General features: G+C 47.8%; 2 protein-coding genes across 3 annotated transcripts in view; one reads left to right on the top strand and one right to left on the bottom strand.

The window, feature by feature from the left end:
- The window catches only part of THPO (thrombopoietin), a 305395-nt gene that overhangs the window by 128914 nt on the left and 157821 nt on the right, over nucleotides 1–18660 (top strand). The window lies entirely within an intron of this gene.
- CLCN2 (chloride voltage-gated channel 2) overlaps nucleotides 1–18660 on the bottom strand; it is a 72771-nt gene that overhangs the window by 14015 nt on the left and 40096 nt on the right. For both annotated transcript variants that reach the window (XM_083504009.1, XM_083504010.1), the window contains exons 7-16: nucleotides 17247–17325; nucleotides 11483–11608; nucleotides 10173–10257; nucleotides 9735–9836; nucleotides 8726–8810; nucleotides 7077–7232; nucleotides 5994–6063; nucleotides 4151–4261; nucleotides 1772–1985; nucleotides 1404–1537 (exon numbers count right to left, since the gene is read on the bottom strand). In XM_083504009.1, coding sequence (XP_083360135.1) covers nucleotides 1404–1537; nucleotides 1772–1985; nucleotides 4151–4261; nucleotides 5994–6063; nucleotides 7077–7232; nucleotides 8726–8810; nucleotides 9735–9836; nucleotides 10173–10257; nucleotides 11483–11608; nucleotides 17247–17325 — 1162 coding nt within the window. The remainder of the gene's footprint in view (nucleotides 1–1403; nucleotides 1538–1771; nucleotides 1986–4150; nucleotides 4262–5993; nucleotides 6064–7076; nucleotides 7233–8725; nucleotides 8811–9734; nucleotides 9837–10172; nucleotides 10258–11482; nucleotides 11609–17246; nucleotides 17326–18660) is intronic.

Raw genomic sequence — 18660 nt, 5'->3', positions numbered from 1 at the left:
GGAGAAGTTGGAGGATCTAAATTTGTCACCATGAAAGAGGCCTTCAATTAAATAATCGATGAAAACACTCAATTGTAGATGTGCAACGCTTATTATTTGCCTGCATTATGTGAGCATTGCAGAGGCAGAGACAAGCACGAGGAACTCAACAAAGCTAATAAAAAAAGGGAGGCTTGGCTGTACTTGTCTGGCTTCTGCAGCAGAGGTGGAGACTTGGAGACTCACTCTGTGCTCTCCCCTGCCCATCGTTCAGCAGAATTTCTGTTCCAATTGGACGTGAAATTGGCAGGTTCCAGAATGAGAAGAATGGCATCTATTTAATGCAATGGTGGGAAATCTCCCAACAATTACTCAATCAGGCCTGTTAGGTCTCCACATTTGGCCTGCGAGGCACTATGTCAGGTAGCTGACAGGTGGGCAAACCTTTCTGCTGAGGGTGGGGGAAAGAAGGATCTCACCCACTACTTACAACCCCTCCCAGCAGCTATGTATTCATGCATCTGAGGATAACACTCCCTGTACCCGATGAAGTGGGCTGTACTCTAGGAAAGAATACCAGAATCACAGAATTTTAGAGTTGGAAGGGACCCAAGGGGTCATCTAGTCCAACCCCCTGCAATGCAGGAATCTTAGCTGAAGCATCCATGACAGATGGCCACACAACCTCTGCTTAAAAACCTCCAAGGAAGGAGGGTCGATCACCTCCCGAGGGAGTCTGTCCCACTATTAAACACCTCTTACTGTCAGAAATTCATTGGTTCAGGTCCTACCCTCTGGAGCAACAGAAATAATAATAATAATAATAATAATAATAATAATAATAATAATAATAATAATAATAATGTTATTTATACCCCACCCATCTGGCTGGCTTTCCATCTTGTTTCCCCAGCCACTCGAGGCAGCTCACAGCACATAAAAAAAATGTAAAACATTAGACATTTAAAATTTCCTGAAACAAGCTTGCTCCACTCTTCATGTAATAACTCCTCAGATAGTTGAATATGGCTCTCATGTCACCTCAGTCTCCTCTTTTCCAGGATAAATATACCCAAGTACAGTGGTACCTCGGGTTACAAACGCTTCAGGTTACAGACTGCGCTAACCCAGAAGTAATACCTTGGGTTACGAACTTCACCCAAGGATGAGAACAGAAATCGGGCTCCGGCGGCACGGCGGCAGCAGGAGGTCCCATTAGCTAAAGTGGTACCTCAGGTTAAGAACAGTTTCAGGTTCAGAACAGACCTCCGGAATAAATTAAGTTCGTAACCAGAGGTACCACTGTATCTATTTGTTAGTATTTGAGGTGCCAGAAGACTATTTTTTTTGCTGCAAAAGACCAACACAGAGGCTACTCCTCTGGAAAGACATATTCATGAGGATCTGCCTTGCCTCTCTCTTACCAGCTGATTCCACCAAAGCCAAGCTCTTCATTTTGGTTCCATGCAGCACATCCTGAAGATCGCGGTAGCGGCAGTTCAGGGTTATGTAGCGCACGTCGCGCACCATGATGTCCTCCACGCGCACATTGTACTTCCTGCAATACACAAGAGGCGCTGAAGGAAGCCTGACCCATCTCTGCACTTCTCTCTGCCACCGAATCTCCCAGCTCACTAAGCCCTGTTGCCTCTTTCACTCCCAACACCTCCTCCTCCCAGGCTTCTCCCTCTGACCGCTCACCGTCAACCCACCACCACTTCCCAGCTGGTTCCTCCCACAATTCCTCTGTGTCCCTGACAGCCACCAGGCCAACACACAGAGGCACACTTACTCCTGATGTCCCCAACCCAGCTCTGGCAAGTAGGGCAACTTCTTGATGCGGATGATGCTGTCGTAAAGAGAGGGCTGTAAGCTCTGGGCCACGGCGTTGGCCAGGATCACTGCGATCATGACCGGCAGGATGTGGGAGATCTGGCCTGTCAGCTCAAAGACGATGACCGCCGTGGACACGGTGTGAGTGACGGCTCCAGACAGCGCAGCTGCACCTGGTGGGGGTTAAGCACGGGAGTGAGCTGTGTGAAGGGCACTGTCCGCTCAGGTGCCTCGGAAACTGTCAGGGACTGGGCAGAGGAGGAGGAGAAATGGTGGAGGCCACCTCCCCTCATCCTGACCCTTCCAGGGAGGAGGAAGAGGAAGCCAGTATAGATTTACAACAGGGGTTTTCGGGAGGTCCCAGCTCAGAGGCAGATGAGGGGGAAAGTTGGGAAATAATGGGAGAGGACGAGGCAGAACCGGAGCGGAAGCTGGCTGACACAGTGTCTTTAGATAGCATTTCAGACCCCCCATCTCCCAGAACCTGGCGAGCCTTAAAAGTAGGAGAGCAAAGAGCTCAAAGACAGAGGGCACGTAGCAGCACCCGTAGAGGAGACGAATGAGGAAGTGGGAGAGACGGGGGTGGAGATTCACTCGGGACGACACTACCCAAGAGGCTGGGTTCTATAGCCTCTCTCTGTAACACTGAAATAAAAAAGGACGGTAAGAAACTTTCCCTTGTCTTTAAACTTTCCTGGGAAACCAGCCGGGAGCCACTGACAGCATCCTGACAGAAATGAAGGGAGGTCTTAGAGCCAGCAGGGGAGAGAGGCAAGCAAGGGCCTGAGAAAGCTCCCAGCCACCCCAAAAGACCAGGCAGGGGTCGGCTGCAGTATGCCAAGCCCAGCCCAGCTCTCACGATGGGTCTTGGGAGCCTAGAGGCACCCCCAGCGGAAATGCCAGACCTCAAGGCCTCATGCATTCTAGGGGGGAAAGGGAGGAAATACTTTTTGGTGACCCATGCCCCCCTCTCTTCTGGGGCCACATGTCAGTGGTGGGTGGGGCCAAGGGCAAAAGTGGGCAGGGCAACCCATGCAAATTTTGCCTTTGCACAGCAAGCTGCTTTACACACACACACACACCCCTCCTCTCTGTTCTTAATCCAGGCAACCAATATGAATTATTAGAGCGTCAGCTGGGAGGCGAGACACTCTAGGAAAGAGTGAAGCAGGGCTGATGGAGGGCATGGCTTGCAGAGAGACTTGAGCGACTGAGGGCCCTGGAGGCCCACATCTGGCCCCTGCGTCTGAGCTTCCACACACTCTGCTCAAAGGCCCCACTCCCAACCTCTGGACTCCTGCAGTTCATAGAAAGGTCCATGGTAACAGAGGGAGAGGCAGAGGCGTGGGCTGCATTCACATTATACACACATTATACCAGGCATAGGCAAACTCGGCCCTCCAGATATTTTGGGGCTACAGCTCCCATCATCCTTAGCTAACACGACCAGTGGTCAAGGATGATGGGCGTTGTAGTCCCAAAACATCTGGAGGGCCGAGTTTGCCTATGCCTGCATTATACTATGATGACACCGCCTTAAACAGCCATGACTTCTCCCAAAGGATTCTGGGAGTGGTAGTTCTGCTAAGGGTGCCATCTTCCCCCTCACAGAGCTACCATTCCCAGTCGTTCCTTCTTCACCAGGAAGTGCCCAGGCCCTAACCACTATGCCACCCTGTTCTTGGCAGAGGTGGTGGTGGAGGAAGGGGCCCGTGTCTGAAAATCCACAGTTTGAATGAGACACTCAGAGAGGATCCAGAAGCAATGTTTCAGCTCCTATCACTCTCAAAGGCTCCTGGGCCAAAGAGGTCATGGAGTGTCAAAATTCACCTTGGATAAGGCTATCAGTAGCTCTCAGCTGTGACTGGCATAATTATTTATTTATTTATATCCCGCCCTCCCCAGCTGAAGCCGGGCTCAGAGCAGCTAACAACAGTAAAAATAACACAGTTTACATAAAATCACAATCAGTTAATTGAAATACATTCTAAAATCAATTCAATTCTAAAATCAATTCAGAGTCAAATTAATGGCAACCATTGGGCTAGAGTTCTATGAGGATTACAGAAGGAGACACGCACTCTCTCCAAGGTCAGAAGCAGTGCAGCTCTGAATACCACTTGCTAGGGAACGAAAAGCAGCCCAAGAGGGTTATTCCTCTCAAGCCCTCCTGGTGGGCTGCCCACAAGGTTGGTCAACGTGGGAAAAGAAGGTGGACTTTGGTCTGATCCATCTGGGCTCCTGTCACCGCGCCCTGACCCTCTTTTGATGAGGGAGTGCCCACCCCCAGCTGAACATCCCAGTTTTTGGAAATGGTACAAGAGAAGCTGCCTCTTACCCACCACTGCGTAGCCGCCGGGAACAATGCGGTAGATGTTGCTGTCGGTGTGGATGCCGTCCGGGAACCACGCCGCCATGCTCTCGCCCACCAGCCGCCCAAAGGCCGCACCTGCCCAGAGAGACAGGGGCAGAGTCCAAAGGTGGATTTGGGTAGGTATGGTTGGAAGAAGAGCAGAGGAACACTCTGAACCCACCCGGACTCTGCAATCATCATCTGAGGCCTATCTTTGCGTGCCTCCTCCGTGTCAGGTCCAGAGAGTGGCAGCACAGGAAAGGGCCTTCTCCCCCCAAAAAACACACCCCCAGAGTCCTTTTTGTTGGGGGTAATTCAGACTGAAATTCCCAGGTGTCAGAAAAGGTTACTTATGTATGCAACAACTGCGGCCCGTGTTTCGTTAGCCGCCAAATGGAAAATGAGCAAGGTCCCAACTAAAGAAGATTGGCAGGTTAAGTTGACAGAACATGCACAACTTGCAGACTTAACACAAAATAAGAGAACAAGAATGACATACGTTTAAAGAAGATTGGAAAACGTTTACTGAATATACGGGAAATAATTGTGTGCAAGCTGAAAACGCTGGCAGCATTAAGATAAATTCAACAGCGTAAATAATTTCTGATGGATGTAATAATGGAAAACTGATTCATATAGTTTTTGTGAAATATGCAGAGATATGCAATATGCAAAATGAACCATGGAAAGAGAAGAGGGGAAGTCAGTGATATCTTAAGTAAGTAAAATGTTTATCTGAAATTGTAAAACAGAAAATTTAATAAAAATCATATTGAAAAAAAGAAAAAGAAAGAAAGGGCCTTTTCTGCAGTGGCTCCCCATTTGGGGAACAGTCTCCCCAAGGAGGTTTGGCTGGCGCCTTAATTGCACACCTTTAAGTGCCAGGCAAAAATATTCCTCTTTAACCAGGCCTTTGGCTGATTAATCTTCTACGCTACGGCTTTTTAAATGTGTTTGTGCGGGGGGGGCGGGTATTGTGACGTGGCTTCTGGTTAAACTATTTATTTGCACTTTTATCTTGTGAACTGCCCTGAGATCTTTTGGCAGAAGGCGGTATATAAATATAATATGTATAGAAAACAATAAAAAATGTGCAAAAATCCAGGCACCAAGAGGTCACAGGCAACTTGAGTTCTTGCAGAAGTTAGGATGCCCATGTCCCTGCCAGCAAATCTTCCTGGCTCTTTAAGTTTGGCCCCCAAATTTTTTTTTTAAGTAAAATAAAACCCCATATGTGGTTTGTTTGTTTTTTTAACCCACAGAGGAGATGGCAGCAGGGGGATATAGGGCTTGGGACCAGGACAAACAAGAGCAGTAACGGCTATTCAGCATGCACAAAGGAATTCTGGGTAATCTTGTCACCACAAATAGCTTTAGTCAAAAGTGGTCACTAGGGTGGGTGAATATTTGCCAATTTTGGTTACTCTCAGTCTATCAGTTTTCCAAACTTAGGAAACTCAGTTAGCTTATTTTTTTGTTTAAACAAAGTTCATATGAAAATTTCCATGCATTGTCTATATGTAATTTTGTGCCATTTATCCCAGAATATGGAATTTTGTGTGCAAAACGTGAATCATTTTCACTGCTATATGCACCTTTCACACGCAAACACTGGTTGCAGAACTGCAGCTTCCGAAGGAAGGCTGCGTTTCAGTTTGCTTATTGGTCTGGCAAGTGTGAATTAGGCCGGATCACTTTTAAAATGCAAACGGCACGAATTTCTGTCCCGTTCCCATTGGCCACCAAGGGAGGCTGCTTGATCCTCTCTGGGCAGAGTTAAGGGTCATTGCACAGAAGCACAGAGAAAGTTCTAGGGTCTCCTACTCACCAATGACAAAGACAGGCATGAAAGCTCCACAGGGCACTGGGATGGTAGTGGCCAAGGCTGACATCCAGAACTGGGGAGAGGACAAAGAGACAGGAGCCCGTTATCAGGAGGGGAGAACCAGGAATGCCCTATCAGCAGAAGCCAAGTGTCCTCTTTGTGCTGAAGCGCTGCGGAAGCGGGAGAGAAGAAAGGAGAAGGGCCCAAACCCCAGGACACAGTGGCATAGCGTGGGTTGTCAGCGCCCGGGGCAAGGCAAGTAATTTGTGCCCCCTAACCCGTGGATTTGCGCCCCCTAACCCGTGGATTTGCGCCCCCTAACCTGTGGATTTGCGCCCCCTAAGCCTAACCCCCAGATGTTGCGCCCGGTGCGGCCGGCCCCCCCTGCACCCCCCACGCTACGCCACTGCCAGGACAGAAAAAGAGACTGAAGATTACAATTCCCACAGCAGACAGGAAAACCTCTGCAATTTTCCAGCGGTCCCTGTTGGGGGAAGTTTGGGAACCAGCAAACGAGACCCGAGTGCCTGGGGACTAATCTGCAGCAGCGCGGTTGAAGGAACCAGCTGCAGTCTGAAATGGAGAAGTCCTCAGAATTCCCTACTGGTAGGTTTTATCTGGAAAGGGAGAAGAGGCTGTTTTGACTCCAGCACTTAAGCAATCAGCTAGTACAGGGGGAAGGGAGAGAGGAAGGAGAGGAGAGGGTGGGCAGGAAACGGAAGATAGGCTTGCATTTTCTAGACCCCTCAGCAACGTCTTGTGTACCACAGCCCTGAAGACCCAGGGGCAAGTGTTTGGTGACTCAGCCCAGCTGAGTCCTGGGAAGGTAACCAGCAAAGTTCTTGTTCACGGATGTTACAGACAGCATGGACCCTGCAGCTGGCAACTGCTTCAGTGGCACAATGGGTCAAGCGCACCTTGCAGTTGAGCGGAAGGTTGGCAGTTCAATCCCAGCCAGGGACGGCTGTAGGGGCAGGATTCCTGCATTGATGGGGGGTTGGACTGGATAGCCCTTGGGGGTCCCTTTCCACTCTACAATCATATGATTCGACCGGAAGAAAGGGGTGACGGGGAAGGGTGACGCACCTTCATGAGGATGAAGACCACCAGGGTGACAAAGACGTTGGAGCGTGGGTGCTTCCAGGCCTCGGAGGGGCCCACGTACTCGAACTCTTCAGCCAGGCCCTGCTTGGCCCACGTGCGGTTATCGAACAGGGTCACGAGTGTCTCCTTCTGGGTGAGCTGAGAGGCGAAGAAGGGGAAGAAATCAGGGGGCGAGAAGGGAGCCATGCCTGCCCGCAAGTGTAAGCTCTGGCTGTGTGTTTACAGAACTGAACAGGCTAACACCGCAGTCTTCCTTAGGGACAGTGGTAATGTTGTAGCAGTTGTGTGAAACGAAGTGACACCGGGCGAACGGCGGCATGTACCATACTTCTCCGTGTACAGTGGTACCTCCAGTTGCGAACAGGATGCGTTCCGGAGCTCCGGTCAAATCCTGAGGTTTCCGCAACCAGAGGTGTCTGTTCTGCGCATGCGCGCAGCACGATACGAGTGCTTTTGCACATGCGCGAGTGGCCAAACCCAGAAAAAATACTTCCGGGTTTGCTGCTTTCGCAACCCAAAGTTTACATTACCTGAGGGTAACATAAGCTGAGGTTCTACTGTATAAGACTATATTTTTAAATCAAAAAATCATGTTCAAAATTAGGTGCCGTCTTATACATCGTGGGGCCGTGTTAGTGGTTGCTGCCACGAGTTGGAGATTGTTATTGGTGGCTGCAGCAAGGGCTGTTGTTGATTCGCTGTTCACTGTGGCAGTTGGGCGGGCTATTTGCTGCTTTATTTGGCGATGGGACAGAGGATAGGTTGCTTTGTCGGTCTGGCAGGTGAGCTCAATAACTCTGCCCCCCCTCAGCATAACAACTTCAGGGAATCTCCCCCCCCCATTTTCTTAATGTTGAGTCCCCCAAAATAGGGGGCGTGTTATACACGGGGGCATGTTATACACGGAAAAGTACGGTATGTTGCATGGCTTGAAATCTTACCTTATACAGTGGTACTTTGGGATGTGAACGGGAACCGTTGCGGAGCACCGTTTGCATCCTGAACAGAACGTAAGATGCGACGGTGCATCTGCGTGAGCGCAGGTTGCATTTCGCCGCTTCTGCGCGTGCATGCAACGTCTTTTGAGCGTCTGTGCATGCGCGAGCGGTGAAACACGGAAGTAACGCACTCCATTACTTACGGGTTGCCACGGAGCGCAACCCAAAAGCGCTCAACCTGAAGCACATTCAACCCGAGGTATGACTGTACTGCCCGGTAGTTCTCCCTGGTTTTATTTATGTTACGTTATGCTTATGGATACGATTTATGCATTTTGCCACCCACATCATTTGATGCGGATGTTTATTTCCCCCCCCCCCCCCGCCCCCCGGTACTTATTAAACTATCTTACAGATAGTTAAGTGGCCTATAAGTGGATCATTGCAATAAATAAACAGGGTACCGTCAACCCAGAATTGCAAGTTACTCTTCTTAGACGAGCCAAGGGAGGGGGAGAGACCGTCATAATTATTTTTTTATGACCATATTTTTTATTATTGATGCTACATGAAGTGTTCTTAATGTTGTACACTACCCTGGGATCTCTTGATAAAGGGTGGTATATACAATTAACAAATACTACTACTACTACTAATAATAATAATAATAAATGTTCAAGAGCTACAAATTACCTGCCCAGCCATGAACTGCCCAAAGCCAGGTGGGAAGGTCAGCGTTGCTATGAGAAGCGTGACGAGAGCGGGGAACAGCAGGCGCCTGGAAGGTCACAGACAGCATTGGTTAAAAAAAAGAGAGTGGCCCCACTACACGTCCCCCCCAACAGAGGCAGCGTGGTGTAGTGGTTAGAGCATTGGACTATGGCCGGGTTCAAATCCCCACTCAGCCACGAAGCTCTCCCTGGGTGTGACCCTGGGCCAGTCACTGCCTCTCAGCCAACTCTACCTCACAGGGTTGTTGTGAGCCTAAAATAAGGAGCGGGAGAACCAAGAATGCCACCTCAAGCTCCTCGGGAAGAAAAGGCGGGATGTAAATGCGACAGGTGATAATAATAAACAAACAGGCAAACAGTGGGCACAACTATGCTCCCCAAGGCTGGCAAACCCTCGGAGGCTCAGAAGGTCATTGCCGCTTGCTTGGGGAAACAGCTGCCCCTGGGCGGATTAGAAGGCTTCCGTCTTAAGGGCCAGGGGAGGTCAGTATTCTGCGACTGTTCGTGCATAGAAAGTGGATTCAGGCACTTGCTAGTGGGGGGAGAGGCAGGAAAGGGACCCCCCCCCCGAGCCACAATTTCCCCGCAGCTGGGTGGAAGCGGTATTAGAACAGTGTGCTCTCTGCAGCATTTCATACAGGGCTGCATTCACCACTTGAAATAAAATGCGCCCAACACTCACCCACATAGGAACCTCCCTAGTTTATCAGACTACTTCTGAGCCAGGGTCCCCAGAGGTTTTGGGCTAGAATTCCCATAAGCACCAGCCAGCACGATGGAAATTGTAGTCCAAAACATGCAAATATCAACTCAGAAGTAGGTACGAAAAGGGCCTCGGACCTCCATCTCCAGCCTGACCCCAAATGTTACACAGCTGGACTAAGCCACCCTTGGGCCTCCATTGCCCTCTCTGGGGCCCCACTCATGCTCAGGACAAGGCACCCATGTGTCCGGCGGCCGTCGTGTCTTACTTTTTCATGAGGAACCGGTTAATGGCCTTCTGCTTGCGCATGAACTGGACAATCTTCCGGTTGAAGTACACGAAGAGTGCACCGCCAAAACCACTGGCAATCCTGAAGAGGAGAGAAGAAGAAGAAGAGTTTTGATTTGATATCCCACTTTATCACTACCCGAAGGCGTCTCAAAGCAGCTAACATTCTCCTTTCCCTTCCTCCCCCACAACAAACACTCTGTGAGTTGAGTGGGGCTGAGAGACTTCAGAGAAGTGTGACTAGCCCAAGGTCACCCAGCAGCTGCATGTGGAGGAGCGGAGACGCGAACCCGGTTCACCAGATTACGAGTCTACCACTCTTAACCACTACACCGAAGGCCTCAGTGTGGGGAGGAGGGGTCCTGCCGGGAGGGAGGGAAGTGTGGGGGTGGCACCAGAGAAACCCCACGAGACTCACCCAATGACAGCAAAGGCCGGCAGCTCCTGCAGGTCAAAAGGGAAGTCCAGTCGGAAGCGGGTTTTGAAGAGAGCTGTGATGGTTTCTAAGGGAAAGAGAAGGGTTTGGGGTGACCAATCTCAGGTCTCTAGGACAAGAGGTGGGGGGAATGTGGCCCCTAGGCTTCTCTACCTGGCCCTAGGAACCCACAATGTTTCCCCCCCCCCTTTTTAAACAGCCATTATGGATTTTGTTACAAACGGATCTAGAATGGACAATGTTGGTCTGCCTCATGCATCACAACAAACCATGGTTTGACTTACATCATGGTTTATTTGCAAACGTGCCTTCGGCCTGCTGCCCAGCTCACACAAACCATACAATGGCTTGTTGTGTCAGATGAACCCAGACCATAGTTTGCTTTCCCCACCCCCAAAAAACAAACAAACCATGGCCCGTAAGACAGAAATCAGCCAAGGTTTGCACTTGTCTTATTTCTGGCTCAACACTCACAGTTTGCATGAAATGAACAAAACGGTGGCCAGGGTTCAGATGACACAGCAAGCTTTAGGTGGGGAGTAGGGGAGCCATGCCCACAATTAAACCATGGTTTAAGACAAACCATGGTTTCTCTCTTTTAATCCCCAATTATATTGTATTAAGTTTCAACATTTTTAACATATACAGTCAACAGAATTCCATCTTTTCCCTTATTTTTTCCAATGAGTTTTCCCCCTGCTCCCCTTCTGGTGCACCCTATCTTCTATCTAGCATATCATAACCACAATATTATAATCTAATTACTTCTGTTGCTCATAGCTCAAATTCTGTTCCTTAATTTGTCCGACAAAGGCATCCACTCTTCAGTAAAACACTCGTCATTAGATTCTCTTAATTTTGCTGTCAATCTGCCACTTTTGCATAGTTTGCTAGAACTATGCAAAACAAACTATGGCTTCTCATGATGTGCAAGCCTGGACATTGTTGTATTTGATTGGATTTGTCTTCTGACAGTTCTTGTTCTGTATTTTTAGAATGACAGTTTGCTGTCTTGATTTTAGGCAGGCAGGCAGGCAGGCAGGCATAAAGCACTTATTATTACTTTTTTCTTTTTAATGCAAGTTGAATGAGTTATTCTGATTCCTGATTTTTGGGCTGCATTGATTCAAGAGTTCTGCAGAGGGGTCATCATGATTGGTCAAGAGAGATGTCCACTTCTGAATGGACTCCAGCACTCCCTGGTGCCAGCCCCGGCCTCACCACCAAAGTAGACAAGTTCGGAAGCAAACACTGGAGATGTTCCTCTCTGGGAAGGAAGACAAGGGCCATACCTTCATCCTTGTTCCACACAGCGAGAACCCGGAAGATGAAAGCACTGAAGGTAGCAGCAAAGAAGCCACGCCAATAGTTGCGGACGGCGAAGAAGGTTGACGTGACTTCGATGCTGAAGAGGACACCTGGTGGACACAAAGAAGAGGGAAGAGTCTGGGAGCCACCAGAGGGTTCTAAACTCAATGCACATGAGGCCCCTAAACCACTACCAGGGTTATCCTCTTAGGACTGAGTTTGCCAAACTCATAGAGTTAGGGAATGCAGTACACGTCCAGGACTGAATGGAAAACAGAGGCTGCATCGACCCGGTGCTGGCAGCCTGGCTCAACTACTGATCCAACGGCAGGTCCAGTCCCAGCTCCCTTAAGCTGGGAATTACTGAGCTGGGAATAGACAGCTGTGCTGTGGAAAATCTGGCAGACTTTTCAGACTCCAGAGCAGCTAGTCAAGGCCAAACAACACATTACGCTGCTCATGCTTTTTAAGAAAGTGCGCATAAAGTTATCTGCTGTTACTTTGAAGGAAAAGTGGCAGTAGGCACCAATCCTGATAGGGACGCACGTCAGTTTCCTTCCCTGCATTTGTAGTAAACAACACCTTTGAAGGCAAAGAGCAGCTGGGGGGGGGCACTTTTGGGCAATAAATTGGTGTGGGGTTCTGATCAGAGATCCTGCTGACTGCTTTCCTTTCAAATGAAAGTGTCCAAATTTTGCACTTTTTTCTTTAAAAAAAGTATCATTTAGCAGTTGAGCTTCCTTCCTTTCTTTAAGTAACACCCCATACTTGAAGTATAGCAATGCTGTTCAAAGGTTTAAAGTAAATATTTGTGTGTGTGTGTGCCTATCTTTCAAAATAGGTTTGCTCAGTTCCGTGCTTTGCTTCCTCAGATGCCAGTGTGTTCAAGCTACAGGTCTAAATATTATGACAGTTCCAAAGTGCAAGCAACATTCTGAGATTTCTTACCGAGGACACAGTTTCCTCGCCAGTTAAGTGAACACGGGCAAGAAATTATTTCTTGACAAACATCACATTGCCGAAACCAAAACACACAACACGCACAAGTCGCCATGCCACAACTGTCGGCAAATGCCCTTCTGCGAGGATGGATTTCAAAGCTTCATCTCTAATCAGCCATCAGATGGTAAGATTAATCCCCCATTTCTCCAATGAATGCCCTTCCCTGTTTGCTAAGGAATCCCAAACCAGAAAACTGGGCTGTGCTTCTAGAGCTTTGGATAGTTAGTCCCTGGCTCAGAAGTCCAATTTGCCTCCCGAAGAAAATTCTTCTGTCCCTCTGTGAGATCCCAATGGTAAAAAGAAATATATATATACACGAGGTGGATACAGAGAAGTTTAAGCTTCTTTGCTCAGCCCAGCACCCGATGGGGATATAAATGACCCCTTTCCAATTCGCACAGATCAGATGAAGAGGGGGTGGTGGTTACGGCTGGGCGATATCTGGTTTTTAATATCATGATATATCACCAGCTAAACATCGTGATATACTGATATATCACGGTGTCTGGAATAAGGAGCTATGTAGAGGTACTGGCTGGCCTCAGGGTTTTCCCTGCATCATGGCTTTTGCTGGCACCTGCTTCTGTGATTTGCTGCCTGCTGCAGGAGGCAGGAGAGAGCTGAGCCGGTTGACTTAACAGGGGCTGCAGGAATCGAGAGAAGCAACAGCTGGCTTCACGGTTTTCCTCACATGGTGTTTTTTGCATACCACACATAAACAAACACACATCATGATTCGCAATATATCGCCAGGTCGGAAATTATGAAACCGATATCACGATATGGACAGTTTTGGGTGATATATTGATATGTTGCCCAGTAATGGTGTCTCTGTACATGTTGTGCACATGAACATGCATGAGAGTGCAAGCAGGGTGGCCCAAGGACAACTGATATGCAGCAATCAAGAGGGGTGGTCAAGGATGAAGCTTGGGCTAAGTAGAGGCAGCCCCCCGTGATCAGCATGGGGCACTATACATAGTACCGCTTCCTGTCCCCTGCCTTCTCTCCCCTCAATAATCTCCATTTTTGAACCCTTGTCCTGCACTAGTGAGACCCCACCCAACCACATTCCCCCTTCCCTTGTCCCGCATCACCACGACTGTTGCTTGGAAGCAGGAGACCACAAAAATGGTGCCAGCCTGAGGGTGGAAGGAGATGTTACAAGAGACAGGAGTTAGCAGCACTCGGTCCCTCTTTCCACTGGCTTTCCGGGAACATGCCAATACAACCCAACTCAGGCTGTGTTCTTCCCTGCCTCTACTGCTAGAAGTCAGCAAAATGAAATGAGGGAGGAGAAAGTTGAGGTATGAGGGACTGAACCCTCATGCATAGCAGGAATTCTTCCATGGCGCTAGAATCCCTCTTTCTGGAAAAAGCGCTTGATTGCAACTATTAATTTCGTTGTGTTAGAATCTGGAATTTGCTTCCGCAAGATGGAGTGGATTGCTTCAAAACAGAATTAGGGGGAAAAACCTCATGCTCTTGGCAATGATAATAATAATAATAATAATAATAATAATAATAATAATAATAATAATAATAATTTATTATTTATACCCAGCTCATCTGGCTGAGTTTCCCCAGCCACTCTGGGCAGCTCCCAATCAAGTGTTAAAAACAGTACAGCATTAAATATTAAAAACTTCCCTAAACAGGGCTGCCTTCAGATGTCTTTTAAAGATAGGATAGCTGCTTATTTCCTTCACATCTGAAGGGAGGGTGTTCCACAGGGCAGGCACCACTACCGAGAAGGCCCTCTGTCTGGTTCCCTGTAACCTCACTTCTCGCAATGAGGGAACCGCCAGAAGGCCCTCGGCGCTGGATCTCAGTGTCTGGGCTGAACGATGGGGGTGGAGACGCTCCTTCAGGTATACAGGACCTGAATATATTGGAGATGGCATATATTGGAGATGGCATTTCCTCTGAATATTGGTTCCTTGGGAATGCAAGCAAGGAGAGGCCTCTTGCTCTCAGGTCCTCCTTGCTAGAGACGTCCGGATAGCTGCTGTGAAAAGAGTATGTTGGACGAGATGGCCCACTGGCCTGATTCAGGCTCTTCATGCAATGAGTGGCTGTGTGCCTTTGCAGATTTAACCGCTGCCGTGCAATGCCCTGCCTGGAAGCCTCTCTCTTTATTTGCTCTCACCAGCAAATTCAATCCCTTCCTTCCTGCAACTGCTGCAGATTGAATTCCTCTTAAAGAGAGAGGCAGCCTGGATGGAGGGCCACTTAGTCACTTAGAAGCTCCCTGCGGTGGGGCATTCCCCCCCCCATCCGCTGGTTTCGCTTGGCTTTTGAACTCCTACATCTGCACACGCCAACAGGAAACTCCCATTCATGTATGCAGCTGTTATCTGGGCAAATGAGAAAGGGCCTCCCTCCCCTGATTTCTTTTGGGAAAGCTGGCAGAAAGGGAAAGACACACACAGATACACAGACCAAGCCTTTGCTCACAACAGAAACCAACACGGAAAGGGAGACAGACACCAGTCACCAACCTAGAAGGGCAAAAGCAGCGGCGAAGAGGATGCACGGGAAGGACTGCCTGGGAGGAGCCCGCAGCAAAAGGGGGGAAGGAGGAAACAAAGTTATGCCTGCAGTTGGAGAGAGGGTTCACCCCGACCCCAAACCCCACCCAAGGCTCACATCAGCTGCACGGTGCACTGAGTAATTGCACTTATTCTTATCCAAGGAGCGCAAGGTACTATACAACAGCTCTCCCTCGCCTCCCTCTTTATATCCTCAGAACAACCCTGTGAGGTGGGCGGGGCCTAGAGAGATGGGGACGGGCCCAGGGTCAGCCAGTGAGACTCATGGCTGACCGCAGGTTTGAGCGCCGGTCTCCTGGGTCCAAGTCCAACTCTCTAAGCTCTGGCTCAGCGTATAGCCTGAAAACCCAAAATACTCAGGGATCAAATGATGGAGAACCCTTTGCTCAGCCCAGTTAAGGAGGATACAAATTGCTCCTTTCCAGTCCTTATGGATCAGGGGGCTTGTTTTGAGGCTAGGCTTCCCAGCTCTCAATAATAATAATAATAATAATAATAATAATAATAATAATAATAATAATAATAATAATAATTTATTACTTATACCCTGACCATCTGGCTGGGTTTCCCCAGCCACTCTGGGTATTGCTTAGGCCCCAGACTCCATTTTTTGGCATTACCGAAGAAGAGACTGCACTTAGGTGCGCGCAGAGTGCTATTTCTCTCTGTCCTTAAGCACAGCCAGCTCCCACATAACTAGGACTAGGGTGCAATAACTTTTAGGCTTCATTTCTGCACTGAGCAGAAGCAAAGACATATTTTGGGAGAGGGGTGTGACCCTGTGGACATTGTCCGCCAGGGTTCACCTCCCCAACCAGAGGGGGTCCAGCTGAGAGAGCTGTCCCTACTCTTCTCACTCCTCAGACCCTGTAAAGCAGACCCTTCCCAAACAGCTCCTGCTCTTTGCTCCCTCTGTAGAGATATGGGAAGCAGGAGAGGTTGGTGGAGGGTGTCAGCTGGGGGCCACTCCTTCCTCAGAAAACTCCTCCCACTAATCCATTTGCAACTGGCCACAGCACTTAGGCAGATGGAGCTGAATGCTCTGGGCAGGAGCTCTCACAGGCTGGTGTTCATTGTGCCTGGTAGGGTGGGATACAAGGAGACAAACAGTAGGTGGCGCCAGAGCCAATGACAGGCAGAGGAGCCAGCTCAACACTGTCCTCCTCCCTGCTGTTCTATGAGGGTGACACTGAGACTGAGAAGGAAGCTGGCAGCCAGGCAATTAATCAGAATTTCACTCTAAAATTCTCCTACCTATTTTTGTATGTGATTTAACCTAACACACACATTTTTGCAAAAAAATAATCCCCTATATAATGAATTTGTGCACATTATTTTCACTAGTGTGTGCATTTTTATGCGCACGTTTCCCTAGCATGTGTGTGCATAAAAATGCATATATCAGTAATAAGATTTGGAAACTGTTTTCTCTAGGTTTTTCTCCACACATCTCTCAGGGCCATTCGATGTGGATACACTTTCATTCAGGTTTTGGGTGTGTGTGTGTTTTTGTAGCCAGCCCAAAATCACAACATAAATCACAAAAAGCAAACAAGGCAATCCTAGAGTGCAAGTTAAAATATCACTTTCAGCCTTGTAAATTCTCAAAATTTGAAATTGTGAAGTTCACCAGATCATTTTGATTGCCGGTGGGAAGGGGAATCCCCTTGTCAGGCCACACTGTTTTAAGTTTAAACCCCCCCCCCCCAAAAAAAAGCCCATACATAACTTTCTCACTTCTAGCTTGTTGCCCTCCAGGCAACAAACTTGTCTATACTGGCCAGCAACCATCTGATTTTGAAATAGCCTAATTGACCTTCTTAAAAAATTCTGGAACAAGCAGAGGAATGTATTCCAGGTGACTTCTGATCTGTCACAAGGTGGGTTGCGATTCAGAACATAATGCACAATGTAATTCAGTCTGGCTTGATCTGCTTATGCATAAAGTCAGTCACTTCTTGGCCCATTAAAGAATTTACCCACCAGACTTGAGGTGGGGTTGGCTTGAAATCTGAGTAGATGCATGTTTAAGGGGGGGTTGTTAATAAATTACTAGGCGATCCTCAAGGTACCTTCCACTTCTACAACTCTGTGATTCTAAAACCAAACCATTTGTGGTTGGATTTAATTTTAATATACAAAACTAGGGACCTGGAACTCTTTGTATACTCAGAGACCATTTTGGTATCCTTACCTCCAATCGGAGCAGCAAAGCAACAACCAACACCCACAGCACAGGCAGCTGCCAGCATCTCAATATTGCGGGATTCGTTCTGCAAAAGAAGCCCAAAGGGCACAGAATCCATGAGGAGCTGCACAAAGAGAAGCGGTCTGAAGGGATGGGCAACTTCCACTTGTCTACTTCAGAGAAGGAGCTCTTTAAGAATCAGGTTAACTTGAAGCAATGGGCACCCATTCTGAATTGGCGCCGTGGCGCCCCTGAAAACTAGCCCCACAAAATTGATGTGTTTCATCAGAGAAAAGCCATTGTTAGCATTTGTTAAAGCTTGGAAATCTCTTGTGGACTTTGTGCGCAAAAAAGAAATGATACCTGGATTTGAGGATTGAAGACAACATTTGTTTATAGAATGGCTTTGTTAGGAGTTATGTTAGATTGGATGAAGAAAATATCAGATGATGAATTGGAAGTTCTTTCTTTTATTTTTCTGTCTTTCTCTTTTAACCAAATTCCTAATCTTTTTAAAAATTTCTTTCTTATTCTTTCTCTGTTTCTTTCTCCCCACTCTCCTCCCTTTTGTGTTTTTTTACTGTATCTAGATAAAAGTTTTGGTTTGGTTAAGAAAAGAGAAAAGATATAAAGTTTTGTATTTTTCTCGATAAACCTTAATAAATTTAAAATGAAATGAAATGAAAAACTTGCCCCACCATCTGAAAGCTCTTGCTTGATACGTCTCCTGTGCTTCTTGACTCTTGCAGCAAGAACCTCTGCCCAGAAGTTCTCCAAACTGGTTCTCTCACCCCCTCAGCACCTTGCAACCCTAATACTAATAATACTAATACGAATGTTATTATTTATACCCTGCCCATCTGGCTGGGTTTTCCCCAACCACTCTGGGTGGCATCCAGCAAATATAAAAACATACTAAAACATCAAATGTTAAAATCTTCCAGGTACAGAAGATTTTGAAAGTTTTTTGGAAGTCTGTAGTTCTTTATCTCCTTGACATCTGATGGGAGAGCGTTGTCGGGTTACGGGAAATCGGATCCCTGCCCCGGTGACAGTGATTAAGAAGATCAAACAAAAGGAGCGTTCTTACCAGAGTGGCTGGGGAAACCCGGCCAGATGGGCGGGGTATAAATAATAAATTATTATTATTATTATTATTATTATTATTATTATTATTATTATTTACATACCAGAGTTTCTTTCATAATCACAGCAAGAGAAAAAGGAATGCCTATCTCTCTAAAAAAAATGGCGTTGCTCCCAGTAAAAGTTTACCCCCTCCGTCCCCATTAATCTACGTCACTCCTACATCGGGGGTAATCTGAGCTAGCTGTTGCTGCGCTTTCTGCTCTATCACTCTCAGAGCCTGTCTAGTCCTAGGCGAAGGGGGGGTCAGGAATGCTGTCCAAAGACAGTGAAT

This window comes from Podarcis liolepis (genome assembly GCF_965112155.1).
Source record: "Podarcis liolepis genome assembly, chromosome: 5".
NCBI classification, from domain to species: Eukaryota; Metazoa; Chordata; class Lepidosauria; order Squamata; family Lacertidae; genus Podarcis; species Podarcis liolepis.
Note: the sequence above shows the minus strand (reverse complement) of the source record. Positions and strands in the feature narration are given on the sequence as shown.